The sequence below is a fragment of the Lonchura striata genome, chromosome 18 (genome assembly GCF_046129695.1).
Source record: "Lonchura striata isolate bLonStr1 chromosome 18, bLonStr1.mat, whole genome shotgun sequence".
NCBI classification, from domain to species: Eukaryota; Metazoa; Chordata; class Aves; order Passeriformes; family Estrildidae; genus Lonchura; species Lonchura striata.
Window position 1 is genome coordinate 10,723,450 of NC_134620.1, and position 27,524 is coordinate 10,750,973.

Consider the following 27,524-nt stretch of genomic DNA (forward strand, 5'->3'; position numbering starts at 1 on the left):
ACCTGCCCGGGTGTCCCACCAGAGCCCAGCTGGACACAGTGGCCTGTTCCCCCAGTGGGGTGTTGTCCTGGGTGCTCCACTCCAGGAGCAGATCCCTGAATCCCTGTAGGAATCCAGAGGTCCTGGAGGAGCATCCCAGCCCCCTGCCATGCTCCCTGCAGGGTACAGGCTGCATCTGCTGCTTCTCAGCGCTGAGCAAGGGCTCAGCCCGGGATGTGGATCCTCCTGTTATAAATGAGAATTTATTCAGCCAGATTAAAAATAAAAAATAATTTTATTAGCGGTCAAATTCTATCTAGCCAGCCACGGAAAAAGACAGAGCCGAGCCCGGGGTCAGCCCTGGGTGTGCAACAAGAATTCAGCCTCAGGAGAGGTTTCCCCTATGCCCACACACCTCCATCCTGGCCCAAGCGGTTTTTATAGGGAAAATTCCGCCTGAGGCCAAGATTTCAGCAATCAGTCTTTTCTTCTATTCAGAGTCTATAGGTTAATAAGATTTTCTTTTTTTGGTGATGAGGAGAAATAATTCAATGTCCGGAGTAGGTGAATCCCTGATGAGAGTTTACGGGAAGGCTGCATTCACATGGATCTGTCTGAGGATTTCCACGAGATCCATCTTGGGCCATTTATGCGATGATCAGCACCGATGACAGCCACATCCTTTTATTTGTAAATCAGTTTCCAATATACACCCGGACTCACCTGCAAAGGGGGGGAACTAATACAACGGGCATAATCTAACAAGTATCCAATATTCCATATTTCATACAAGGGATGGCGTGAATTATATTCACTACACATAACACTCCTGAGCCCCTGTGGACCCGGCAGGGGCCGAGCTGGTGGCGTTCTGCTCCATCCCCTCTCTGCCAGCCTCTCCTCGCTGCCTTCCCCACTCGTGCCGTTCCCCTGCGTGCGGATGCTTTGGCAGAGGAGGAGAGATGCAGAAAAGCAGCCAAGGCTGCGAGAGCACAGCCCGGGCTCTGCTCTGCTGCAGCTGCTTGGCAAAGATTCCCGTGCCGGGCTCTGGCAGCTCAGCGCCGCCGGCACAGCCCAGAGCAAGGGCGAGGGGACAGCCAGCATTGCTTTTTTTAGTTGGCAGAGGGCTGGGAAAAACGGAGCGTTTTCCTTTGGCTGCCCTAAGGGACCCAGCGCTGATTCACGTGGGCAGCGGTGAGTAAGAGCCTTATCTTTATTTACTCGGTGGTTTCGTGCCGGAGCTGTGGAACACCTCGGAGGAGGATGGGCAGGTCCAGAAGGAGCCTCCGTGAGCGCTTCCAGCCTGGTGCTGCTGAGAGCAGAGCTGAGCTAGTCACTGATGCTTTCTGAGCAGGGCAGAGGTCCCTTTTTGCCTGGCACAGAGGCACTGGGCTTGCTGAAGGAGCTGTTATGTGTAGTAAATATAATTCACGCCATCCCTTGTATGAAATATGGAATATTGGATACTTGTTAGATTATGCCCGTTTGTATTAGTTCCCCCCCTTTGCAGGTGAGTCCGGGTGTATATTGGAAACTGATTTACAAGTAAAAGGATGTGGCTGGGCCAGGAGATGGGCCAAGGCTGGACTCCATGGGACTCCAGGTATTGATCATCGGGTGCTGATCATCGCATAAATGGCCCAAGATGGATCTCGTGGAAATCCTCAGACAGATCCATGTGAATGCAGCCTTCCTGTAAATCTCATCAGGGATTCACCTACTCTGGACATTGAATTATTCCTCCTCATCACCAAAAAGGAAAATCTTATTAACCTGTGGACTCTGAATAGAAGAAAAGACTGATTGCTGAAATCTTGGCCTCAGGCGGAATTTTCCTATAAAAACCGCTTGGGCCAGGATGGAGGTGTGTGGGCATAGGGGAAACCTCTGCTGAGGCTGAATTCTTGTTGCACACCCAGGGCTGACCCCGGGCTCGGCTCTGTCTTTTTCCATGGCTGGCTAGATAGAATTTGACCGCTAATAAAATTATTTTTTATTTTTAACCTGGCTGAATAAATTCTCATTTATAACAGAGGGAACCGGCCACAGCTTTGCTGGGAGAAGCTGCCAGGGATTTTTTTATTGCCGAGGGAGCACCCCTGCATCTCCTCCTGGTCCCGTCCTGTTTGTCACCCGGCCAGGAGGGACCCATGGGTGTCCCCAGGGAGCTCTCCACAGTGTCCCCAGCGGGGATGGACACATCAAAAAAGCCACCACCACACAGCGACCCGGCTCTGCACCGCTCGCCAGGCGGTGACACAAAGTCCTGCGGGATGTGGGAACGAAGGAAGCGGCGCCAGGGCTGTGCTGGCAGAGAGGAATGTCCCTGGGATGGGCTCCTTAGGGCTGAGTGATACCATCACCATTTATTAGCTCACGGTGTTCTCGGGGCCCTGCCACTGCCAGTGTCACTGCCCGGGGACAAGGAGAGCTGTCCTGCAGAACTGCCGCCGGGTGGAGAGGTGTTAGAGGTGACATCTGATTGCTGAGAACACCTCAGCCAGGGGCTGCCAGCAGAGCTGGGCCAGTGCCAGCTCTGAGCTCCACAGCCACCTGCAGGACACCAGCAGCACCCTCTGCTTCCCTGACAGAACCCCGGGCTGGTTCAGGGGCTCCGTGTGCTGGAAAAGTCTCTCCTCCAGCCCGTGCTTCCAAAGAAAGGCTCAGCAGCCTCTGTTGTTCTGTCTCAAGGCAGTTTATTGCAAGTTATCTAAAAGATTTTTTTCTGGGGCTTCTGTGGTTTGCTCACAGCTCAGGCAGAGGCACACACACACCCTGACATCCTCTCTGACCCCGACTGCTTCTTCTCTCCCCGCCAGGGCTGCTGCTGTTTTTTATATGGGACATTACGTTACATGGTTAGTTTTTCCCCAATGCCTATTACCTATATTAAATGGTGCCTTTCTCTTCTAAACCAATCTGTGAGTGCAAACATCACCAAGAACATGGAGGTAAGGAAGAAGAAAGAGGGAGGACAGGGCAGGCCCAAATCCCTCCATCTGAAAACCTCTGACCCCCATGTACAAAGTAAAAACTCCCCTGTACAGGTGTTAAAAACCGCCTGTACAGCACTAAAAAATTCTCCCCTCTACTTTGTAACTACTTCTACTGTAATATCTAAACTTTTGTGACTTCTTATTCTTGCTGCAAGGTTGGTAACTCATTCCATGGCTCAAATCCAAAATCACAGCTGTTTCCAGCTGCCTGCTAAGGTCTCAAATGCTTCTGACCAGGGCCTGGAACCTCCAAAAATGTCTCAGGGACATTTTGATTTCTGACACTTCCCCACCCGCATTTCCCAGGAGCCAAGAGCTCTCCCGGGGCCTCTCTGGGAGTGTTTGCTGCTGGATAACCCAGGAGCAGCCCCGTGTGTGGCACAGCACCACCTCACCTGTGGTCTGGTGGCCAAGCCAGAGCCCTGCAGGGTGCATTGTCACCCTCTTGTTCCCTCACGTGTGCTGGTGGCACGGCTGTGGCAGCAGCTGTGGGAGAGAGCCACAAGGACTGAGCAGGGCAGGGGATTCCCTCAGTGCTTCCCAGGCTGCTGGGATGAGATTGGGAATCCCTGAGCCCTGATCATCCCACAAAGCCAGCACTGCTCCCACTGAGGAGCCTAATCCCTGGGGCTGATGCTAAACCTGTTAGTGCTGACAGGAGCTGATGGCTCCATGCCCAGGGTGCTCCTCTGGCATTAAGAAAGAGTCCCCATCCCACAAAGCTGGGGTAAAAAGCCCTGTTTGCTGGGTCTGCTGTGTCCCATGGGAGTGGGGGAATCTGGATTCCTTGGTAAATCTGCTGCCATCCAAGAAAAAAAACACATTTGAATCAAATCCAAGGCAACGCTGCGATCTAGACACAGGAAATATAGGCCATGCTCACAAACTGGGAGGTTGTGTCCCAGAAAACATCAAATGTGAAAATACTTTAGAGGCTGGAGGAGCAAAAGCAGCTCCACAGGCATTCTTAGAGCTCTGGCACCCTCCAAGGCTGGAGCCAGTGACCCCAGCACGCTGGGGAGCTCCAGGGGGTTGCTGTGCTCCTGGTGCACCTGTGGGAGCAAGGGAAATATTCCATGCAGGGCTGGGAATGTGGCTCATTAAAGAGAGGTTTGGCAAACAGGAGAGGGCGAACAAAAGAGGGAGGAAAATTCTTTGAGGACTGAAAAAACACCGCTGAAAGGCAAGGAGGCAGTGAGGTCCCTGGGATTTAGCCAAAGGAGGATCCAGAGGTGCCTTGAATCCGCTCTGCAAAAATGTTCCTGGGATACAGCAAGCTCTGAAAGGGCCTTTTAATCCAGCAGGGAAAGCACAAGAGAGCCAACAACTGGAAGCTGGAGCCAGACACATTTAAATTAGAACAAAAGACACATTTCTAATAGTGAAGTAATTAACCACTGGAACGAATTATCAAGGGGAAGTGCTGCTTTCTGAGTCTCTTGAAGTTTTCAAATTAAGCCGGGATGTTTTTTTTCTGAGGAAAGGTTTCAGTTGAGGAAAAACAACTGAAGGAATTCGAGCCTGTGCTTGAGTGTCAGCCCAGACCCTGCAGAACATTCTGGCCTCAAAATCAGTTTTTTTGATAAAACTGGTGGAATTTTTAAGGCAAACCCAGAGTCAGGTAATCGCCATGTAATGGGAAGAAGAGACATTTCCCAGCATTTTCCTATTCCCAGTGGAGCTGGTCCTGCCACAAGCTGTGCTCTTACACTTGTCTCCCTTGGGGCAATTCTTTTGCCCTCTGGTAAATGGTATCTGTACAAAATTTGGAATTTGGAGAGCGGTCTGCATGCATCCCCAGAGACCTGCTCTGGACCATGGGGCTGCAGCTCCCTGGTGCAAAACCACCCTGGAAGCAGAGCCCTGTCTGAGCTGGGGTTCTCCTTGCAGGACACTATAAATACATGCACAGATAAATATATTTATATTTGTCTGTTGACATTTCTGTGGCCCATGGAGCAGCAGCAGCACTGCAGTGGCCGTGCCTGGGGTGAGGTGGTCCCTGTGTGTTTGGTGTCAGACAGCTTGGCCCTTCCTGTGAGCTGGGGCTGAGCTGGGAAGTCAATCACAGCTGCTCCGTGGAGCTCTGGTCCTGTAATTACTCTGTGATTAAATAAAAACGTAATTCCTTCAACACCTCCGCACTCCTGCTTTATTGCAGGAGAACCCACACAAGGAATTAATGTTTAAATAATGGCTTTCCTCCCCAGGAGCAGGCTCTGAGAGAGGCAGGAGTATATTAATGCTCTGTCCCACGGATGGAAGGAGCAGCACTTTGCTGGGGCCATGGAGCGCAGCATCCACTGGGATTTTCCCAGTGATCTCTGTCCCCACATCTTTTGGGCACAGCCCAGGGCATCCCCTGGGCAGAGTGCAGAGTCCCTTTGCGGGGTGCAGCACCCCAAATCCCCACCGCAGCTGGCACGAGCAGCCTTCCTTGGCAGGGCCTGGAAATTTCCTGGTGATTCCTACAGCTGGGGTGGAAATTTGGTGCCTGGAGGAGTGCAGAGAATCCCAGCTGCTGGCTGCACTGATTTCTGAGCTGTCCATCTCTCCCTTTCAGCAGATGCCAGCTGGGGTGGCGATTCTTCAGGTTCTGGTGAAGAATTGTCTCTCCCTGCAAAGGGCGACGCAGCTTCAACCTCTTTATTAAACCAAGCACAATCCTGTGCGCCAGCAGAGATGAAGAAAAGCTCCTGATAAGTGGGACTGGCCATTCCCTGGGTTTCCAGTCTCCTTGGTTACAGTACACCCCACAAATGCTTTTCTCGGAGAGCAGGCAGTGAGCAGAGCTGGAATCCCAGATTGGAGGGGTTCTCCATCTCCCTGCCTCGTACCTGGAGCTGCTGGGAGGATGCTCAGCGCAGGAGGGGCTGGGGAAGGGGCTCCTGCTGGTTCTGCAGAGGTGTCTGAGTGATGCAGCTGGAGCAGATCCAAGGGGCTCTGGGCAACCCCAAACCCTGAAGCCCAGACAAGCTGCTCCCAGCTATTAACAAGACTGAATGGAAAATGTGCTGCCTGTTGTAACTGGTGTGAGGATATGGGGACCAGTGTGGGGCTCAGAGAGCCTAAGCCTGAACCCAGCACCTCCAAGGAAGCCCAGCAGGGTGCTGGTCCCATATTTAATGCACAGCAGGGTGCTGATCCCATCTTTAATGCACAGCAGGGTGTTGGTCCCATATCCAAGGCACAGAAGGGTGCTGGTCCCATATTTAATGCACAGGAGGGTGCTGGTCACATATTTAATGTACAGGAGGGTGCTGGTCCCATATCCAGTGACAGGAGGGTGCTGGTCCCATATTTAATGTACAGGAGGGTGCTGGTCCCATATCCAGAGACAGCAGGGTGCTGGTCCCATATTTAATGCACAGGAGGGTGCTGATCCCACATTTAATGCACAGGAGAGTGCTGGTCCCATATCCAGAGACAGCAGGGTGCTGATCCCATATTTAATGCACAGGAGGGTGCTGGTCCCTATCCAGTGAAAGAAGGGTGCTGGTCTCAGCTCTAGAGCACAAGCAGGAGTGGCTTCAACACAAATTTGCCACACTGACCCCACACCCGTGCAGTGCCCACGGTGCCACGTGCTGCCATGTCACCTCTGCAGTGTCACCCAGGGCATGGCAGTCCCAAGGGATCGCTGTCACCACAGCCAAGCTGTGACAGCCATTAGTAACGTGATCCCCTGGCTGGTCAGAGCCTCCTGTAGCTATGGTAATGGACTACCATAATTCACAATTATAATGTCAGATTTAAACCCCGGGCTTGTGCAAAAGGATAAAAATATCTCTTTGCTCGTGGGATCTCAGTATTATTTGCTTTGCTATATTGGAAGCTAAATGCTCTCATGAACATCAAGTGATTGTGCCGAGATTAAACACTTTTCTTCTGTTTATGCACGTTTCACCCTTTTATAGTTTTATTAAAATGCTGGCTGCACTCTCAATTAAGCGAAATCCTTCTGCAGTTGTAAGCACATTTCACAGGAATAAATAATGTAATCTGAAGGGTGTTTTGGGCTCAAAATCACAATGCAAAGACATTGGGGGGTGCAGAGCTGGGGCAGGGGAGCGGGCAATGCCATCTCACTGTGCTCCAGCAGGGATCGGGGAGCACGGAGCCCTCCAGGTGTGCCCTGCGTGTGCCCCCCTCACACACCTGGTTTGCACCGCCAGGGGCTCATGGCAGAGATCCCATTCTGCACCCCATCCCTCCTGCCTTGTCCTCAGCCACCCATCACAGCAATGCCACTGACACCTTTCATCTTAGGAGCCCAAAGCCCCCTGCATATATTATAAATACTAATGAATTAATCACGCAAACTGCACAGCTTGGGCTCCGCCAAACTCGCAGTCGGCGTTTCTCCGAATTTCGCATGGAAAAATCTGTCTGTTTTCTGCCATCTCTTAACCTCCAAATGTTGCTTTCTTGGCACTTTCCAGAAAGCACATGTTCAGGTTTCCAGCACAGAGTCCTGTTTCCCTGGATCCCTGCCCACGCTCCCCGTGCTCGGCTGAGCTTCCACGTCCTGGTGCTGGTCCCGGTGCCTGCCCGGGGCACCCCGGCACCAAACCCTGCTCCCCCTCCCTGGCACCTCTCCTGCCTGTGTTTGTACAGCACCAGGCAGACCAAATCCCTGTGAAATCCCACCCACCACTGCTGGGAAACTCTGGCAAAGCAGGATGGCTTTATCCTGCAGGATGGCAGCTGACAAAGGCTGTGCTGTTGGAGAGTAATTAAAATGGACAGGTACCAAACCTTTGTCTTAAAGCCCCCGAGACCTTGAGCTATTTCTGACACATCAGCAGAAAGTGGCAGCAGTGTGACGAGCTCAGGGCCACGGCTGGCTCTGGGGGACCCTTCTGCCAAGGCCACGCTGCCCTGGCTGCTCCAGCCAGCAGAGGAGAACATGAATATTCCTTAGGAAAAGCGTTTTCAGCGGCACCGCTTTGCCCCAGTTTTGGATTTTTGCTGTGGGTGATGCCTGGGTGGGTTGGAGTCAGTGCCAGCCCAGAGCTCTGCAGTTGGAATGCAAATGAGCCTCAGATCTGGGATTTGCTTTGCTGGGTGGGTTTTATTCCCTTTCAAACCCTCCCTCTGCTCCAGGTACCCCAGAGCCAGCAGCAGGCTCCTGCTGCAGGAGCTCTCTGCCCAGCTGCTTTGCAATGTGCCACACGAGCACAAAGGCCTTGCACTGGAATTAAGCTCTCGCTGTTCTTTCAGAACATCGATTCAGAGAATTTCATCACTCAGAAAGAGCAGCTTGGCTGGGGGTTGAGAGGGAAAACAACACTTTTCCCCCAAAACCACAGCCAATGTGTGGAAGGTTTATGCCCAGCAGTGGAGTTGCTCCTTCTTCATCACCCAGGTGAGCAAATAAGGACCCATCTGCCCTCAGACCTCTTATGAATTATTTAGCATGATCCAAATTACTGGAAATATTCACTGGCTGTCCAGCTAAATCTAATTTGTATTAAGTTCATTTGGCAGCAATTCTCCTTAATGGCCAGAGTGGCCTTCTGTGGGTGTGTGGTAAGAGTGATCTCTTGGATATAGGTGGGAAAGGCCTGTGTGGGCCTGCACTCCAAAATAACAACGAAAAATTAATTATAGCCATTATAACAGCTCAAAAGTACATTTAGTGAAAGTGGAAAATAGAATGTGGATAATTATAGTGGTTTTCCCCTACTGTATCAATCATTTGATGACATAACAAGCTCCTCTATAAATATAGAATGCATCAATAAAATACCTCACACAGAACACAGAATATATAATATATAATGTATTATATAATATACAATGTAATTATAAGATGCATCAATGTATAATATGTATCAACCATATATTTATATGTAATAGTTTCTTTATAATATATATGCAAAATATACAATTTTGGATATATGATAAATAATATATTTAATCTATTTATAATGCATATTCTGCATTATATGCATTATAAATGCATTATATTCTGCATTATATTCATGATAAATTCTCCATTATTTTGAATTTAGAGAGGCCAGGAGCCACCCAGGGGTCCAGAGCAGGGCCAGCCCTGTCCCTGCTGCTCCCGGGCAGATCCCAGCCCAGGGAAGTCACTGACCAACCCCACCACATCCCCCTTTGCCTTTTGGATCTCAGCTTTTCCAAACCCCCGGAGCAGCAGGATCAGTGTCAGCCTAAACCGAGCCTAGCAGCGCCTCAGCCCAGAGCCCCCAGCTCCTTCCCCTGACTCTTGTCCTGACTTCAGGGATACTTTCCCCCGGGAAGTGGGAGGTGCTGGCAGGAGCGGCTGTGGGGTGGGTGATGCTGCCCGGGTGATCCGGGATGCTCTGGGATGCTCTGGGATGCTCCGAGATACTCCAGGATGCTCCAGGATGCTCCAGGATGCTCCGGGATGCTCCGAGATGCTCCAGGATGCTCCGGGATGCTCCGGGCTGTGCCGGGATTGTCGGGAGGGAGCCGGGCTGGAGCGCAGCACGCTCCTGTCAGGAGCTCAGCAGGAGGTGTGGGCTGCCTGGCACCGAGGCAGGAATCTCAGTGGGACTTCCAGGAGGATAAAGCTCAGCCTGATAAAAACCAGCCCCAGGCTGACAGGCGGCCCTGAGCGAGGGGGAAAGGCAGGAGCTGGGCAGGGAGCACATCCTGCCCTCCTCCTGGCAGGCCCCACGCTGGGATGGGCAGTGGGACAACCTGGGCAGGGGTAAGATCCTGATTGGGATGGAGACAGGGGATTCAGGGTCACCCTCAATGTCCCTGCAGAGCACAGGGACACAATTCCTGCTCTCCATCCACACAGGGATGAGGAAGGTGGCTAAAGCAGCACTGCTATGGCAAATCCAGTCCATTTTCATTTCCCACCCATCCCTGCAGTGCCACGCCATGCCAAAGACTTGGCTCATCTCTTCACAGACCCATTTCCCTGTCACCCTGATTCCTAAGATTTTCTAAAGCCTCCTGAGTTTACATTCTGTTAGAAAATTTCCTCACACAATTTCTATAAACAACACATTGTTTTGCATTCCTTCATAGGCGTAGAGAAACTCAATGTACTGGTGGTTTGTCCAATGTCTTTGGAGAGGTGGCCCATTCACTCTCCAATCCACTGTCACCTTTGGAAAAGTATAAATGCTGGAGTCAGAAAATAAACCCTCTCTTTTTTCACCTTGCAATAGCAGTGGTTCTCGTTGTGCTTTCAGGTGTCCTACAGCGACATTTCCCCATTCCAAACCCATCTGGAAGTCCCAGTGCTGGGGGTGGGCTTGGCCACTGCTGGAGCACGAGCCCAGCCACAGCAGCAAGCAGTGAGCAGGGCAGGGGAGGCTGCACACCTGCTGAGCCAGCCAAGGAAGAATAATTTCAATTCTGTCTCCCTTTTGGAAGGGACACATTTAATGGCAGAGAGGCTCCGTGCATGGCAGCAATCGGGAATGAACTCACTGCGTCCAAGTGCCGTGAAATTGAATCTTGTCAGCGTGGGCAGGAGCTGAACACGGTGCAGGAGAGCTGGGGGTCCCACGTCCCCATCCTTCTGCCAGAGCCACCAACCCATCAGGACATCCCTGGCTGCTCTAGCAGCTGAGGATGTGCAGCTCTTGCTGCTTCCCATCCCCCTGAGCAGAGTTAGGAGTCAAAGCCAAGCGTTCACAGATACAGGTGCTGGGAAAAACAGTTTATTTGTTGGAAAAGAGGCTCACAGACCCAGCTAATCGTTTGAAAGTGCAGTAAATGGAGTCCCCTGATTGCTCTGAGAGCTTTGGAGAAGGCCACAGAGCACTTCAGGCACGTGGTGGGATTCTCAGGGTGGTCTGGTGCAGGACCAGGAGTTGGATCCATGATCCCTGTGGGTCCCTTCCAACTCAGGAATTCTGTGATCTCCTTGATGCCCAGCTCCTGCAAAGTGCTGTGGTTCAGGGGGGTGATGGGGAGACCAGGGAGGTCTCCAGCCCTGGTACCCACCTCAGCAGGGACTGGGAATCACAGCTGAGCCTGCCCAGCTCACCTGCACTGCTGCTGGATTCTCCATGAGGGACAGATGTGATGGGCCAGAGGAAGATCTGCCAGCAGGAAAGCTCCAGGGGTGCTGCAGGATGGCCCTGGACACAGTCCTGGGCGATGGGCATGGTGCAAAGAAGGAGCTCTCACAGAGATCACTCCTCTGAGGAAGGCTTTCCACAGGCACAGCCAGTGGGAGAAAAGAGCACCCTTTAATTATGCTAATTAGAGCCTTGGCAGTCTCGTTGCTTGGTGCTTTTGCAGACATTTCCCTGTGCCAGGGTCTGCCCCTCCTGGAGAGGGAGGGATGTGGGCACAGGGGTGCAGGGCTCCAGGGGTGTTACCCTCCCATTCCTGCCGACCCCAGCTCCCAGCTGCACTCGGGTGAAGCATCCCAGCCGACTGGCAGCCCTCTCCCTTCTCCAGAGCTGACATGGAGCCTCCACACTTCCCTCCCCACAGCCTCCATCCCTGCCAGCAGCACAGGGCAAAGCTCCTGTGCTGAAAGCAGGCGAATGTGCTAAAGCACAGGAGCAATGGGAATAACTCCTGTCCTCCCACTCCAGGCTATAAATGGCCGTGGTCCTGCTCCTGGCTGGCTCAGCCATCAGTTTTGTGTCTCCTGAGCACCCCGGGGGGAGCAGGAACCAGAGCTTTCCCTCCTGTGCTGTGCACACGTTGTATTTTCCACCGGCCAGAGCTGATGGATGGCTCGGTCTCACCATCCATGAGCTTTGCTCTCTGGCTGCTCCAAGGGCAAACAATTCTCTGGACTCAGCCTGAAACGCTCCAGGCCAAGCATCGTTTTGTCCTGGTTTGTCATTAAAGGATGTGCACAGCCATTCCAAGTGACAGAGCAATTTCCTTTGTGTCCTGCAAAGCAAAAGGAAAAGAAAGAAGTCAGCGTATTACACACAAATCTGCTTTTCTCCCACAAGTTGAAATAGGAACGGCTTAATTTCCAGCCAGCCCAACACTGTAGTAATTCCAAATCAAAGGCTTTGTGTCAAAAGAATAATTTTGCTACAGCCACAAATAATGGGCAATTTATGTCACGTTTGGAGATGAGATTAAAAACGAGTTGTGAAGTGACACCTCAGCCTTCAGAAGGCAAAGGTGGGGCAGCACTGAATTCCTGCTCCTGAATGTCCTTTCTTCAGGTGCCACTGCTGTCCCTCCCCTCAATGCCACCAGCTGGCTTGGGGCAGACCAGGGTCCCGATGCTGGAGCCCCTCTGCTCTGGAGCCAGGCTGGGGGAGCTGGGGGGGCTCACCTGGAGAGGAGAAGCTCCAGGGAGAGCTCAGAGCCCTTCCAGTGCCTAAAGGAGCTCCAGGAGAGCTGGAGAGGGACTGGGGACAAGGCATGGAGGGACAGGACCCAGGGAATGGCTTCCCACTGCCAGAGGGCAGGGCTGGATGGGATATGGGGAGCAAATCCTTCCCTGTGAGGGTGGTGGTGCCCTGGCACAGGTGCCCAGAGAAGCTGTGGCTGCCCCTGGATCCCTGGAAGTGCCCAAGGCCAGGTTGGACAGGGCTTGCAGCACCCTGGACTAGTGGAGGCTATCCCTGCCCATGTCATGGGGAGGAACTGGATGATTTTTAAGGCCCCTTCCCACCCAAACCCTTCTGTGATTCCCTGGTTCTGTGAAATCCCTCTGGGGAGCAATACTCACTGCGAAGAGAAAAGCACTTGCTTTTTTTCCTCCCAGAAATAGCCGAATCATTAAAAAAGACCAATTTAAAACTAATTAGAGGCAATTTCTTCATCTGCTGCCTTCTTGCATGAGGCACTCATCCTGAAAGGGACACGTGGGAGCAGAGGGAATGTCACCCTGAGCAGAGCTGCCTCCTGCCAGGCTCTGGCCCCGCGGAGCTGCCGGGAATGTCTGGGAATTGCTGAGCAAAGCGCTGCTGGGAGCCCTCATTCCCCATCCATCGCTGACAAGGGAAAAGCTGCTTGCTGCAAGGCTTTGCTTTAAATGAGAAGCGAAGGTGAAGAATACAACAGGCAAAACAAAATGCTGAACAGTGCCCAATTGGCCTTTCAAGCTGCCATTGCCCTGTGGCTGTCCCGGGGGATCCCAGGAGAATGTGTAAATTGGTGGAAGTATCCTAGCCAAGGAAATGACTTGGAAATCCCTGATAGAGAAGAGAGATTTGTGCATGGACCTTTATCTTTTTGCCCCAAATCTCTGATCAAGGAATAAGTTTGGATCTCTTCTAGGCAAGAAGGGTAAGGCTGAGAAAAGAGGTTTTTGTGGAAGGAGGTGTTCAGTTCTGCACTGCACAACTTCCACAGACCTGCCCCCACCGTGGGGAAAGGAATAACAAGAAGGGACCTGTGTGTCAAAGAAGCAAATTTTTTATTGTGTAAAAACCAAGCAGACATTAAATAGAACTCCCCATTGCCCATGTGCCTTGCATGCCACTGGGATGTGCCCAGGTGTCCCCCACAGGCTGGAGCAATGGAAACACAGATGGATCCATCAAATACCTGTGGAATTATAAAAATTTCAGAGCTCTGCTGTTGCTGGGTGTCACACTGAGACCCAAGAGCATCCTGGAAGATCAGCTGAATTTTGAGCAGTGCAATGTGGGATGAGATACCTGGGCTGCAGCTCTGGGTGACAAAGGAGGGGTTTGGTGTCCCCCCAGTTCCCCTCAGAGCAGCTTTCCCAGTCCATGGCACATCCTCAGCACCTGTGGCAGCCGCTGGGTTTTAATTTAAGCACCAACTCCCAAGTCATCAACTGCAGGAGAACAGGAAAGTCCTTATCCCCGCGGCTGGCCCTGAGCAAAGCTGCGGCGCTGGGAAACGGGGCAGGAGCATGAGGAAACCAAGACCAAGACAAGTTTGTAGAACCATCCCGTGAGTTTTGTGGAGCCATTTGCAGTCTCTGCTCAGGTGAGGGGGTTCTGCCAGGAGCAGGGGAGCTGTGTGCCCGACTGGCTCCTCGTCACAAGCTGCTGCGCTCGATGGAAACGAATCCTGCAGAAAGTGGGACGTTGCATTATGCAAATTTGCTTCCTGGAAAGAAATGTTTTATTAACACACACTCCCTTCGTGTGTTGGCTTAGTCAATTTGGTCACAGCTTGACATCCAATAAGTTACTCTAAAGGCAATGGTTTTACAAAATGTTTTTTTAATCTATTTTAAACACTTAATTACAGTTGTGGCGCATTCATTAGGGACTCCACTTTCAAACCTGGATTGCAGCAATAAATCTTAATTCTCCAAGTGTCAGTTGCAATCCAAGACATGGCATCCAAGTGGGTGTCAGAGGCTGTTGAGGACTGGGGGAAGGATGTCTGGGCCAGGTGGGAGCCCCATCCTCCAGAGAGGGAACCCCCAGCATCCAGCCTGAGCTGGTTTCTAATCACCACAAGAAACTTGTGCCCCTGAGGAGGGAGCACTTGGAGGGATGAGTCTGCCAGGTGCTGGGGTGGGATCTGAGGAATGCTGGTTTTGGGAAGCCCCAGTGAATTTCGAGCGAGTGCTGTGGAGGGCTCTGGGGCTGTCCCTGGCACCAGCAGCGTCCCCACTGCAGCTCTGAAGGTACATAGGGGGACCAGACCCAGTGCCACACACCCCAAGGGACACCCTGGGATGCTCTGACACACCAGGAGGAGCATGGTGACTCCTGCTCTCCTGAGATATCCTCTCCCCAACATCAGCACCCCAAACGTGCCCCCACACTCTGAGCCCGTACCATCGGTGGCTAGCACAGTTACCTTAGTCTTTGCCCAGATACTTCTTCATGATGCTGCTGACATCGTCCTCCTTGCCCTCGGCCTCGGCTCGGCGGCTCAGCCCGCTGCCCTGGGCGCCGGCTCTGCCGCTGGAGCCCTCCCCGGCCCCTCTCGGCGGCTGCGGCCGGCGCTTGATGCTGTCGGCGCTGCGGGAGGACCGCCGGGATCCGGAGGATGAGGAGGAGTCGGAGAGGTCCCCGGGCTCTTCCCGGCTGCACTTGGCCGTGCCCTTGGGCTCCGGGCTGCCCGCTACGGCCTCGTCCTCGAAGCGCACGGTGAGGGGCCGGTGGCCGTCCCTCCTGTCCCTGCGGGCCCTGGCCAGGCTGCTGGCGGAGCGCGACTTGCGGATGGCCGGCACGAAGTCATCGAAGTCAACCTTGGTTCTCCTCTCGTAGTTGAGGGTGGGTATCCGCCAGCTGAAGGGGTCGCTCCCCTTCCCCTCTCCCAGCCCATCGCCGCACAGGGAGCTCAGAAATGCCCCCGGCTCCTTGCCCAGCTCCACATCCTCCAGCGAGGGCTCCAGGCAGCTCCTCCAGGAGCTCAGCCGCGGCAGCTCCATCCCGGCAGCCGGGGAGCTGGGCCGGCGGCCGGAGCCGTCGAGGGCCGGCAGGAGGGAGTCGTAGGAGCCGAATCTCGATGCCTTTTTCAGCGCTGGGGAGCGCGGCGGCTCGGCCGGCTCCGAGGCCATACTCCGCAGGCTGGAGGAGCGGGTGAGGCTGGCACCTTCCCCTTCCCCTTCCCCTGCCTGATCCCCCTGCAGCCTCCCCGGGGGCTCCTCGGCCGCTGGGGCAGCCCTGGAGCGCCGCAGGGTCGCGGCGCCGGTGGTGCGGTAAATGGGCAGGGGAGAAGCATCCCCCGGCCCCGGCTCCGCTGCCCGCTGCCGCCGCAGCTCCTCCACGTACTCCGAGAGGGCGGCAGAGCTGGGCACCGGCCCCGAGGCCACCGATGCCACCGATGCCACCGAGAGCCTCCTCCGGCTGGGCACCGGCGGGGACGCCGCGCCGGGGAACCGCCCGTCCGCAGCCGGGGAGCCGCCCCGCCGCGGCACCGATGGGGATGTCTCTCCTGTCCTATCCACGGGCTTCTTTGGGCTCTCCACCTCCTCTTCTTCTGCCTGAGGTTTGCCATATTCCCGTCTTCTGGCTCCCAGCAGGGGACTCGCTGTCCTCCCCGGGTCCGCAGGCTCGGCGGGCCGGGCAGCGCTCCGGGAGGAGAGAGGCTGGCTCACCTTGGCGTCTCTGCTCAGCCTGGACAACAGAAACTGGGGTTAGTTTAGACTCTGGGATTCCCAGTGACCGGGATGTCATCCAGCAAGGACAAGGCTGAGCAGTGAAAAGCTGGCATTGCCATGGGAGTCTCGGGATAAACTCACTGCTGCATCCAGCAGCTGGGCGATGCCCAAGGATTTTATCTCAAATAAGCCCAGGTCAGCCAGCCCGGATAATTCCTGGTGTAGAGTGTGAAGTGTGACCAGCTTCAGCTCTGCCAAGCCAGCACTTACCTCCAAATATCCTTTTTCTTGACAGATTACAGCAATATGTAGGATTTATTTTATTTCTGTCAAAGCCAAAGATTATTCACTAAAATTTTATGAAGCCAGCTCGCAGCGCACCCCCGACACATCTCAATGTTATTGCTGGGCATGTTTCACCTAGGCTGCTGCTCAACCAGGAGCCCTGCAGCAAATGAATTTGGTATTCCTGCACAGCGAGGGGGGATGGCCAGACAGGGCCACGTCCCAAAGAGGGGCTGGAGCAGGAATCACATGGGATCAACCTCTGCTCAGCCCGAGGATCAACACCCAGGCCCCAGCCAGGCTGTCCCTGTCCCAGAGATGGGAGTCCCCAGCGGGCTTGGGGTCGCTGGTGTCACTAAGCCCCTGATGGGACACTTTATGATCCCCTCCAAGCACCTGCATTTGCTTGCTGGCAGTGTCCCCGCTCCCAGGGACCCCATCAGTGCTCAGCCGAGGGAAGCAAGGTCTGGCCTTACCGGGATGTGAATTTGGGAAAGGAAGGAGGAGGGAAAAAGAAGGAACAGGGCAGAGCAAAGCAGCAGGACCCAAACAACAAACGCATCTCTGCGAGGGAGCAGTGCTCCAGTTGCTCGTGGCCCTAATGAGGTTTCCTGCCCTGGGAATGCCGCTGTTGCCATGGGAATGGGGCGGGATAATCCCGGGACGCTCGGACCAGGCTCTGCTGACCCGTGAAATAATTTACAAGCCGAGATGGGCCGAAGACAAACTCCAGAGCTGGGAAATGTGTGATTGCAAAAGGGAAGGGGCAATGGGGCAGCTCCAGCTGCCTGGAGCCCGCTGGCACAGCCCAGGGCACGGAGGTGCCCCCTGAACTGGTACCCACCACCTCTCCCTGCTCATTTAACCAGCCTAAATCATTTGATTATCCAACACAAAAGGAATTAACCAGAGATTTCATCTCCCAGAATCACTGCACCCTTCAGGGCCGTCCCGTGCTGACGCTGCCAAAGCACCACAGCTGATTAATAGTTTGAGACACTTCAATAGTGCTGGATTTTAGGATCCTAAATTGTGTCTTACTTAAATGGCCGGTGTAATCCTTTGGTGAGGTTTTGTACAGAAATTGCTCCATTCATTCTGCACGTTTCCAAATAATATTGTAACCTGTGCGCTGCATGAATGGCTTCCATAAATTAAACACCGGCATCAAGGTTTTTATTTGGGTTTTAAGGCTGAGATAAAAGTGAGTGGAGATGTGAGAACCACTAATGGGCTGTGAACAAGGGCTGAACACGCTGTATTTACTGTCCTGTTCAACATAACGGACAGGTACTGCTTTTCTGAAAATCTTCAGAGTCTGAAATGGAGTGAAAGCTGCAAATTGGGATTGTTCCAGCTTCCATGGCTGGCAAGAGCCACAGAGCCCTGGAGTCCAAGCAGGAACCTCACACTCTCCATGCCCTGGTTTCCAGCCAAAGGCCAAGACTGCCCCATCCATCCTTGTCTCTCCCAATATTTCCTATTTTCTGTGCCCATTAAACTGCCAGAGGCAGGGTTGGATGGGATATTGGGAAGAAATTCTTCCCTGGGAAGGTGGTGAGGTCTTGGCAGAGGCTGCCCAGAGGAACTGTGGCTACCCCACCCCTGGAATTGCCCCAAGACCAGGTTGGACTCAGAGCTCAGAACAACCTGGGATAGTGGAAGGGGTCCTTGCCCATGGCAGGGGTGAGACTGGATGATTTTGAAGGCTCCTCCCATCCCAACCATTCCATAATTTGTTTCTTTAACTGTTCCCTTATGCCTACCAAAATTCCCTCCAAATTCATGGCTCCTCATCCTCATCCTCACGCTCATCCTCATCCTCCTCACAAGGCAGGACACAAGAGTGAGAGATTCACGCCCCATCCTTTGGCATCTTCTGCCCACCCATAAATCCCTGTGTGATTCCCAGAACGAATTCCCAGGGCTCAGAATCACCCCAGGAAGTCACAGGCAGCCCCAAAGGAAGGCGACACCACAGGAGGCAGGAGCATGAGCCCCTCCAGCCCTGAGCAGAGCCCTGCTCCTGCTTCCTCCTCAGGGAAGATGATTTTCCCAGCAAAAGATGCCCGGGAGGCACCTGGAAGCCAACAGAGCTCTGCAATCTGCCATTCACACCAAATCAAATGACATACAACAATAATTAGTGAAGATTACATAGCAATTAGCATGATTACAATTATACCAGTTGAAATCATTTATACAATAAAATCTACACATGCTTTGCAACACATGACCAGGGCCAAAAGTGTGGCTGGGATGCTGTTCCTGGGAGCTCATAAATAAAGCCAAGACAGCTCCATTTCAGGGAGGGAAGAGAAACTGGCCTCATTTCTGTCAGAAGAGGATTTTCTTGTCACACCGTCATCTACACAAGAGCTCCCAGTTTCCCATGTAATGATTTGCTTCTGACACAATCGTGGTTAAAAATAAATGTGTCGGATCCCCAGCAGCCTCGGGACCAGGGCTCCTGGTTTTGTGAACTAAAGTAGGAGGGGAATTGCTGTCAGGGTGATCCTGGGGAGATGCCAAGGCTGTGTGTGCCCCAATCCTGTGGGATGCAGGATGGAGAGGCAGATCCTGGGTTGTGCATCCACTCCCTGACTGCACCTCTGGACAACCTCCCATCACAGCACAACCCTGACCTGCCTGGAAAGGGGCACAGTAAATACATAAACTTTTAAATTGGCTTCTTCATAAAAAAAAAAAAAATCATATTTATTCCAACCCTGTGCTGTGTCATATTTATGGAGGCTTAGCTCTGCTGGCCAGCCTTTTGTACAGGCATTTAAATAGCAAAGAATTAAAGGAAACGTTAATCAAAGCTCTCCCTCCTGTAAGCACGGGGTGATAAGAGCTCCTCGCTCTCCTCTGGCTCTTGGCAGCTGTTTGTTCAGCAAACACCCCAGATGTGGCACTGAGCAGCCAACACGAGCAGGACTCGTTTTTCATTACTGGGAGCTTGTGTAAGACAAAGGAATCTTAATAAGGAAGAGCTCGTTTCCCTGATCTCATTTTTATTACCTCCAGTCTCGTCTGCTGTTTGTTTGCATTTCATCCCCTCCTCGCTCCATTTCCATCTTGGATGAGCTGCAGCCAAACCCAGCTCCCACACCAGCACCTGCAATTTGCCCCTTCCCATCCCCAGGACAGAGGGTGCTGGTCACACAGTGGCCAGGGCTCAGGATAATTTGCTTTTTACAAGGGCCACGGGCAGCCCAGCAAACCCCAAAATTCCAGAATCACTGAGGTTGGAAAGGAATCCTGAACCATTGAGTCCAACCTGTGACCAATCCCCACCTTGTCACCTAGCCCAGAGCACTGAGTGCCACCTTCCTTAGGGATGGGCACTCCAAACCTCCCTGGGCAGCCCCTTCCAAGGCCTGACCACCCTTTCCATGAGGAAATTCCTCCCAATGTCGAATCTGAAAGCCTGCATATCTTCTACTATAAACCCATGGTGTTTCGGCTCAGAAATAAAATATTAGCCACAATGCCTGTTCTTCTGTCATTCATTGATGATCAGAGTTGGGGCATTTGGACCAAAGGCTCCTCAGCAGCACTTAGGAAGAGTTTTATTTATTGTGCAGCTCCCAGTGAGCTCAGCCCGCTGCTCTCAGGGCTCCTACTCATCTCTGGTCTATAGAAGGTGTCCCTGTCCATGGCAGGGAGTTGGAATGAGAGGATGTTTAAGGTCCCTTCTAACCCAAACCATTCCAAAATTCTGTAATCTCCCCACAGGTCTCTGCCCTGTGCCTCCCCAAAGTGCTGCAGCTCCCCCAGGGTGTTTCCTGCAGGGGAAGTGCTCTTCAGAACATCAGTTCTGACAACAGTGATTCTCCTGCACAAGGTAGGTGGGGGCCGTGGGGATGGAGCTCTCCAGAACCAGAGCAGGGAGATTAACACTAATGTCTGCAGTGAAGCTGTGCTCCACAGCTCTGACAAGTCCTGTCACCTTGGAGCATCTCCCCGCACACCTGCAGGGAGCAGGAGGGAGCTGCAGTGAGCTGTGCCCAGCCTCAGCCTGGCACCTGCCCTGGTTATGGGGAGAAAAACTCTAAAATAAGTGATGCATGTCCTGAGACACCATCCCTGGGGAAGCAGCGGGGTGGGAAGGATCCCAAATCACAGGGGCTGCAAGCAGGGGCACTGCCAGCCCTGCCCACCCTGAGTTTGGATGGTTGGCACCTTTTCCACCTTTCCTCCAGGGTGAGGATGCTCTCTGGAGCCCACCCTGCTCCCTGCCCCAGGACTCCATCCCCGCTCCATCTCTGCCCTCACAAACCTCCAAGGGGACCTGACACCCTCCTCCATCCTCATCACCTCCCTCCACAGACCCTGATTTACAGAGCTTTCCCAAACTCAAGCCACGTGATTGTTTCACACGTGAAACACAAATTTCTCTTTGACACAGAAATGGGGTTTTTCTCTGGACTGGGTGGTCCCTCTGATGGGCACTAATTCAGGACAGGCACCTGAGCACCCACAGAGCAAAGCAGGGACATTTGGGCTGCGCAGGTGCTTGGACCCCTCTTCAACTCTCTCCCAGCCCATCAGCATCACCATCAAAAATTAACATATTTGATATTAGAACAGCAAAAACACATCCCTCTCCCCCAGCAGCGAGCATATGGCATACAAATCCTCAAATAGGCTGCATCGCCTCTTTAAATTATCTCCAGAGAATACATCAAGGGATATTTTCCTGCTTGAAGCATGTTTTTGATGTAGCGACTTTCATCTGGTGTTTCACTGATCCTGGCGTGGCAGTGACTGCCTCCCTTGATTTGATGTTTTGACCCTAAACACCACGGGTCCCTCTGAGCTCCGTTCTGCACGTCCCAAGAGATCCCAGAGGAAGCCCCCCCATCTCAGCACCCCCCAAGATGCCCGGGATGGGTGGGGGTCCCTCACCTGAGGCTCTGGGCGCCGCGGCTGCCGACGGACGCTGCTGAAACGCTGCCGGCCATGCTGGCACCCGCCAGGGACGTCCAGCCCGAGGAGGAGCTCGGCCAGGACTTGAGGCTCTCCGTGGGCTCCAGGCTGAGCACGGAGCCAGCAGTGGAGCAGGCATCCCTGGGGGGACAGGAGAGACCTGTCAGCTCTGCAGGCACAGGCAGGAGGGCTTGTGGCTCACTCTGATGGCGAGTGGGTGGTCTTCACACCTCCACCACAGCAGCTCCAGCTGGTGGGCTCTGCTCGGGCTGGTCTGTGGCACCAGCACAGGGAAAAGGAAAAGGAACTTTTCCAGGCAGCCTGGTCCTTGCACCATTGTTGCTGCCATTCATTATTTCCTCGAGCTTTTTTGCAAGTGCCCTGTAGACCATGGGCAGGAAAACCCTGCACTGCCTGGGGCTGGAGCTGCAGTGACAGAGCTGGTGTGACCCCAGGCACCCCACAGAGCCCCACACACCCTGGGACTTCCCCAGGGCTGGAACTGCGCTCACCCTGGGTACCCCACTGGGCCCTGTGCACCCCTGGGCTCCCCCAGAGCCGGAGCTACCCCAGCCCACCCACCAGGAGCCCCCAGACCAGGTGTGGTGGATGAAATACTTAATGATCTCAGTTTTCCTTCAAAGCCACAAGTCATCTTGAGAGCCCAGAGGAGTGGAAGTATCCCTTGGGATAAGAGCCAGAGCTCCCAGGGAACAGGAGTGGGTCGATGGGCATGGGGCACACAGCACCAGCACATCTGGATGCCAGTGGGAGCCCTGCCCGTGCAGCTGCAGCAGACACAGGCTCATGACCCCTCGGTGCAGCAGCTGGTGCCCATGAGCCGTGGCAGAAGCAGGCACAGGCTCTGTCCTTTGGCAGCATCATCCTGGCATCACTTGTGAGTATTCTCAGTTCAGTCAGAGAGAAAAAGGAAGGTTTCTAACCAGGCAGAAGCCTGGGAAACTGTTGGAAAAGAATGTAAATAATTCTTTCTCTCTCTTGTTGTTCACATTGTTTATAGATAAGTTCTTCCACTGTCATTCACTGCACAGCAATGGTGTGAGTTGTTTTCACTCTAGGTCCAATAGAATTGGTTTAGACGAAGATCTCTATAAAAAGAGCAGTGTATTTTAAATAAATCAGAGCTCTGCTCTCTCTCCTTCTGATCTGGAGTAATTTCATACCATCCTGCCCCAACAGCGTCAATCACTCCCGTGTCTCTCCTGGAGCACAGCAACTCCTGCACGCTGCAAGGACCAGGGGAGAGGGGCAGCAATGGCCCTGGGGACCCCAAAGCCACCTCCAGGTGCCAAACTTCCCAGCCCAACTGCAGCAGAGCCGGTGTGGCCGGGGCAGGGGTTGGGCTGAGCCGGGAACATTCCCAAAACAGCCACAGGGAGCGGGGCTGGAGAGCCCTCCCTGCTCCCAGCTCGGGTCAGGGAGCTCCAAACGGGAGCCCGGGGCAAAAGGAGGGAGCAGAACGGGGAGTGATGCTCGGGGCTGCCGTTCCTGCCAGGAAGCATTTCTCACCTCCACCGATGCATCTCTCACCTCCACCGATGCATCTCTCACCTCCACTGATGCATCGGCTGCATTGGAAATCACCCTTTTTTTGGGAAGCAGTGAGTGTCTAAGCTCGCGGTTTCTCTCTCACCCTTCCCTGGTTTAATCAGCACACAGAGCAAGAGCAAGTGGTGACAAGTACACCTCGGCTTTTTCTTTTTTTTTTTTTTTCCTTTTAAACTCATTTCTCTGTTTTGCCTCCATTTGTCATGATGCCCCTTTAGCTGTGTGGCAGAGGGGAAAATTGAAGGACTTGAGAAATAACACCTGAAAAATGCACTGGAACTCTTTCTTCATATTTTTCCTCCTAAAACCCTCTACTCAATCACCCAGTTTCACTGCCTCCTCCATCTCCTGGCCATGATCAAAGCAGGATTTTCACTCAATGAAACCCAGCACTGGGGCACCAACAAACTGCTGCCAGGGGCTGCTGTACGAATGGGGCTATTCCCATCCTTTTTGCTCACTTCAAGCTGGGCCACCCAGAATGATTTCATGAGTGGCACTTTCCATGAAACCTTCAAAAACGCCAAGTTCGTTGCTCACGCGGGCAGCGCAAACACGTGAGGATGAGGACATGAAAGGACCCTGGCACTGCCCAGTGCTGCCCCTTCCCCAGCCAGAGTAGCTGAGCCCCCCAACTCCCCCCAGCTCCCCCCAGCCCCTCCTCACCTGTCCTCGCTGTCGTCGCTGTCGCGCAGCCCCTCCAGGGCCACCTGCAGGTCTGCGATGCGGCGGATGGAGGTGCCCAGGTCAGCCTGCAGCACCTGCCTCACCTCTGCCAGCTCTGCCAACTGCTGCTCCTGCACAGGGGACACCAGGTGAGGCTCTGCACCTCCGCTGAGACTGCTAAACCATCCCACCCCCACCCCAGTGCTCCCAGCAACCGTCGGGGCTGGTTAGCTGCACCGTGCCCTTGGGGTCTGTGGATATAAAGTGCATCTTCCAGCACCTTTCAGTGCTTAAAGAGGCTCCAAGAGAGCTGGAGAGGAATTTTGGATAAGGGCATGGAGTGACAGGACACAGGGAATGACTGCCCACTGCCAGAGGACAGGGACAGATGGGATATTGGGAAGAAATCCTTCTTTGTGAGGGTGCTGAGGCCCTGGCATAGGGTGCCCAGAGAAGCTGTGGCTACTCCATCCCTGGAAGTATCCCAGACCAGGTTGGATGGGTTTTGGAGCAACCTGAGCTAGTGGAAGGTGTCCCTGCCCATGACAGTGTGGGACAGGATGAGCTTTGAGGTCCCTGCAGCCCAAACCATTCCAGGATTCACAATCTGACACGACCCACACGGCTCCACGCACCAACATCGCCCACCTTGCACACCAAGCCTGGCCCTGCACCCATGCTCATCACATTCCAAATCCCTCCAGCTGGGAAGGAACCCTTCCTGCTGCTCCCAACCATCACAGGGCAGAGAGGAGGGAGCAGCAGGCCCACAGAGATTGAAGCTGCCAGCTGTGAAATCGCCGTGGCAGCGGCGACAAGGTGAGGGATGCCTTGCGACAGGCCAGGGCACAGGAGCTGGCACACTGTCACAGTAAATAATGGAAGGGCTGGAATCACCAGGCACACAGGCCCTGGGGGGAGAGCATCTCAGTTCATCAAAACACAAAAAAACCAGCCCTGTTTGGGTCACTTGGCGTCACAGCAGCTCCCAGGAACATGCTGGCACTGGGGAAAAGCGCCGTGCTGATGAGAAGTTTTCTGAAATTTGGTGTTTCCAAGCCCTCCACTTCCATCCTGGCTCAGGCAGAAGGTGAAAGGAGCTGTTTCATCAAGGGAAGTGTTTCATCAAGAACCTGCCGGGCTCAGAACAGGGCACACCAACCCTGAGAGGAGAAAAGAGCCCCCAGCTCCGGGTGCCCACGTGCCTGGGGTCAGTATTTGGGATTGCAGGAGCAGGGAGTGGAGCTGCTGCCTGATAAAGAGCTGAGCCCTTCCACAGGCTGGTAATGACCCAGCTCCTCATCTGCAGGCTATGGCACAAATTCAATATAGTTCAGTGGCTGCATTGCATTCCACTCCTCTGTTCTGCCCTTGTTAACAGGGATGGGCAGGGAGGCACGGAGCAGTATCCCCCTACCAGCACCCCAAACCCACTTCCTCTGGCCATGGACAGAGAAATCCCCTGGCATGGCTGTGGGAGCAGCAAAAAGAATGTCCTGGGGGCTGGAGGGGTCCCCCTGGCTGGTGGGGTCCCCCCTGACCTCGCTACCTTCTGCATGACCCTGGGAATGCTGAGAGGAAAGGGACCTGGGGCTCCACCTGCCACCCCCAGGACATCCCTGGCACCCACATTTTGTGCCACCCACGCTGGTGGCCTTGGCAGAGGAACCTGCAGGGCACTGGGGTGACCCTCAGGTCACCAGAGGGGTGGTTTGAATGTGAGGCAGAAAATCGAGCTGACACTGCTGAGCCCCACGTCCCAGCTGTCCCAAATCTCATCCACAGAGACGCCTCATGTTTTTCTCTATACCCTACAATTTCCTCAAGGAAAGGAATAATTTTGCCAAAATGATTCCATTTCAGAGGGAAAAATACTGTCTGCATAACACAAATTGACAAGGCCCATCCCAGCACCAGGCCCCTGGCACCCAGGGAGCTGCTGGGCACCTTTGACACAAGTTGTTTCTATCTAAATGTAAATCCAAGAAGCTTTTCTCTTTTCACACAGTTCCTGGGCTGAGAACTGACACCCTCACACTGGGAAGAGCTGGCTTTTTGTTTCCTCTGAGCAGAAAAAAGGAGAGAAATAAAGGGGAAAACTCATATTATTGGGCAATCTGCACCATGGACCTGAGGGGGTAAAAGGAATATCCTCTGTCCTTAAACCCCTTTTGGCACCAGCATCTCTGGCTGCTTCCACCAAACCAGTCAGACACACACAGCAGGACCAGCCTGACCAGCTCAGAGCCCCTGGCTGATGTATATTTTATCACCAATAAATAAAATATACATTCTGCCTGGTTCTGAATACATTTCCAAACCATTCTCCCATTCACACCAGGGAAGATATGTCCCCAGAGCAAAGGACTGGCTGTGCTGGTGGGTCAGAAATCATGATTTTAGAAGGCTGAGGTTGATTCCTGCTGACAGGGAGCCTGGATTAAAGGTTTCCCCAAGACAAGGGGGCAGGAGCTCACTCAGTGATGCCTGGCACTCATCAAACCCACAGGGAGCCACTCTCAGCTGGACTCCTGAAAAGACTCTGCACATCCCTCATGGAAAGGGATTTCTAAACCATCTTCTCCTTTACTCCTGAAAAGACTCTGCACATCCCCCATGGAAAGGGATTTCTAAACCATCTTCTCCTTTAGAGGCTTTTTTTTCCCCCCAACTAATTTTGTCTCAGAATTATTTGAAGGGAAGTTAAAAGGAGATAAACGACCCGAGCCGTGAGACTCCAAAGGATTCCCAGGCCAGCACCACGTCCTTGTCACCACCTCGCATTTTTGTTTGTGGTTCTGCTGTGACAACACCACCTTTCCATCCACCTCGAGTCAGGTGTAATCTAATTAGCCCAACTTGGATCGCTTTTCTTCTCATAACTGAGCGCGCACCTGCGGAATTCATCCATCATTATTATTTTTAATTAAGCCGTTAACTCGCGGGGCTCTCGGAAAGTTTGAAGTGACAAAATTTGCGGAGTTGAAGGCTGGAGTGAGATGGGGCGAGCACCGTGTAATTGGTGTGTGAGGAGCTGATGGATTCTTGAGGAATTTGCTCTTTTCATGGCAAAGGGAATTACAGCAGCCCTAATTAGCGCATTCGCAGCCGAGCTTTCACTCGTGGCTCCTCCATCACCCGCCCTCACCTCTAAGGACCTTTGATGATAATTGTCCTTACACTGCCTCAAAGACTTGGCTTCTCAAGTTCATTGGAAGCGTCAAAAAAAAAAAAAAAACAAAAAAACAAAAACAACAAAAAACCAAACAAACAAAAAAAACCACAAAAAAACTACAAAAACACACACAAAAAATAAACAAACAAAAAAACCCAAAACAAAACGCCCCCACAAAAAGAAAAAAACCACCACAAAAATCCCAAAATTTCCACCAAAGAAACATTAAAAAAATGAAAAACCCTCCAAAAAACACACCAAAAAATACCAAAAAGACCAAACAGAACAAAAATCAGAGAAAAACAAAAAAGCCCACCAAAAAAACTAAAAACCCAGAAAACTCAAAAACAAACCCAAAAAACACAAAAAAACTACAAAAAAATTAAAAACTCAAAATTAAAAAAAAAAACCACAAAAAACCCATCAAAAAACCAACCCAAACAAAAACAAAACAAAAATGTCCCCCAAAAAAACCACTAAAAACTCAGAAAACTAAAAATACCACCAAAACCACAAAAAATGCATAAAAAAAAACCCAATAAAAAAACAACACCCACAAAAAAACCCCAAAACCTACAAAAGCACACCAAAAATAAAACCAAAAAATCCACAAAAAAAAAAACCTTTGAAGTTTGCAAACAAGCAAAAACCCTTAATCCTGGAGTTCCAGCTCTGTTGTGTTACACAACGTGGCCATAGTGGGGCCAGGGCAGAAAGATCTGCCAGCAAAAGAAGCAGAAAAATAAAACTATTTATACTGAGGGTCTCACAAAAAAAAAACAAACACACAAACAAACAAAAAATCCAAAACAACAAAAAAAACCCACAAAAAACCCCAAAAAACCCAAAAAAATACCCCCCAAAAAACCCCAAAACACCAAAAAAAAAAAAACCCAACCAACTTGTGAAAAGTATCTTCACACCTGTACTTCAGTTTTCT

General features: G+C 52.6%; 1 protein-coding gene and 2 long non-coding RNA genes across 3 annotated transcripts in view; 1 reads left to right on the plus strand and 2 right to left on the minus strand.

The window, feature by feature from the left end:
• Positions 1 to 1,104: 1,104 nt before the first annotated feature.
• Positions 1,105 to 1,982, plus strand: LOC116184195 (uncharacterized). The gene is made up of 2 exons (XR_004148951.2): positions 1,105 to 1,173; positions 1,490 to 1,982. It is a non-coding gene; the product is annotated as an uncharacterized LOC116184195 (long non-coding RNA).
• An 8,656-nt stretch (positions 1,983 to 10,638) lies between these two features.
• Positions 10,639 to 11,060, minus strand: LOC116184193 (uncharacterized). Its single transcript, XR_004148949.1, has 2 exons — positions 10,981 to 11,060; positions 10,639 to 10,871 (listed from the first exon to the last, which is right to left on the minus strand). It is a non-coding gene; the product is annotated as an uncharacterized LOC116184193 (long non-coding RNA).
• A 2,252-nt stretch (positions 11,061 to 13,312) lies between these two features.
• Positions 13,313 to 27,524, minus strand: part of MYO18B (myosin XVIIIB) — a 59,302-nt gene continuing 45,090 nt past the window's right edge. The window contains exons 40-43 of the mRNA XM_021544591.3: positions 23,410 to 23,540; positions 21,154 to 21,315; positions 14,706 to 15,970; positions 13,313 to 13,961 (exon numbers count right to left, since the gene is read on the minus strand). Of these exons, the coding sequence (XP_021400266.1) occupies positions 14,707 to 15,970; positions 21,154 to 21,315; positions 23,410 to 23,540 (1,557 nt within the window). The 3' untranslated portion in view covers positions 13,313 to 13,961; position 14,706. The remainder of the gene's footprint in view (positions 13,962 to 14,705; positions 15,971 to 21,153; positions 21,316 to 23,409; positions 23,541 to 27,524) is intronic.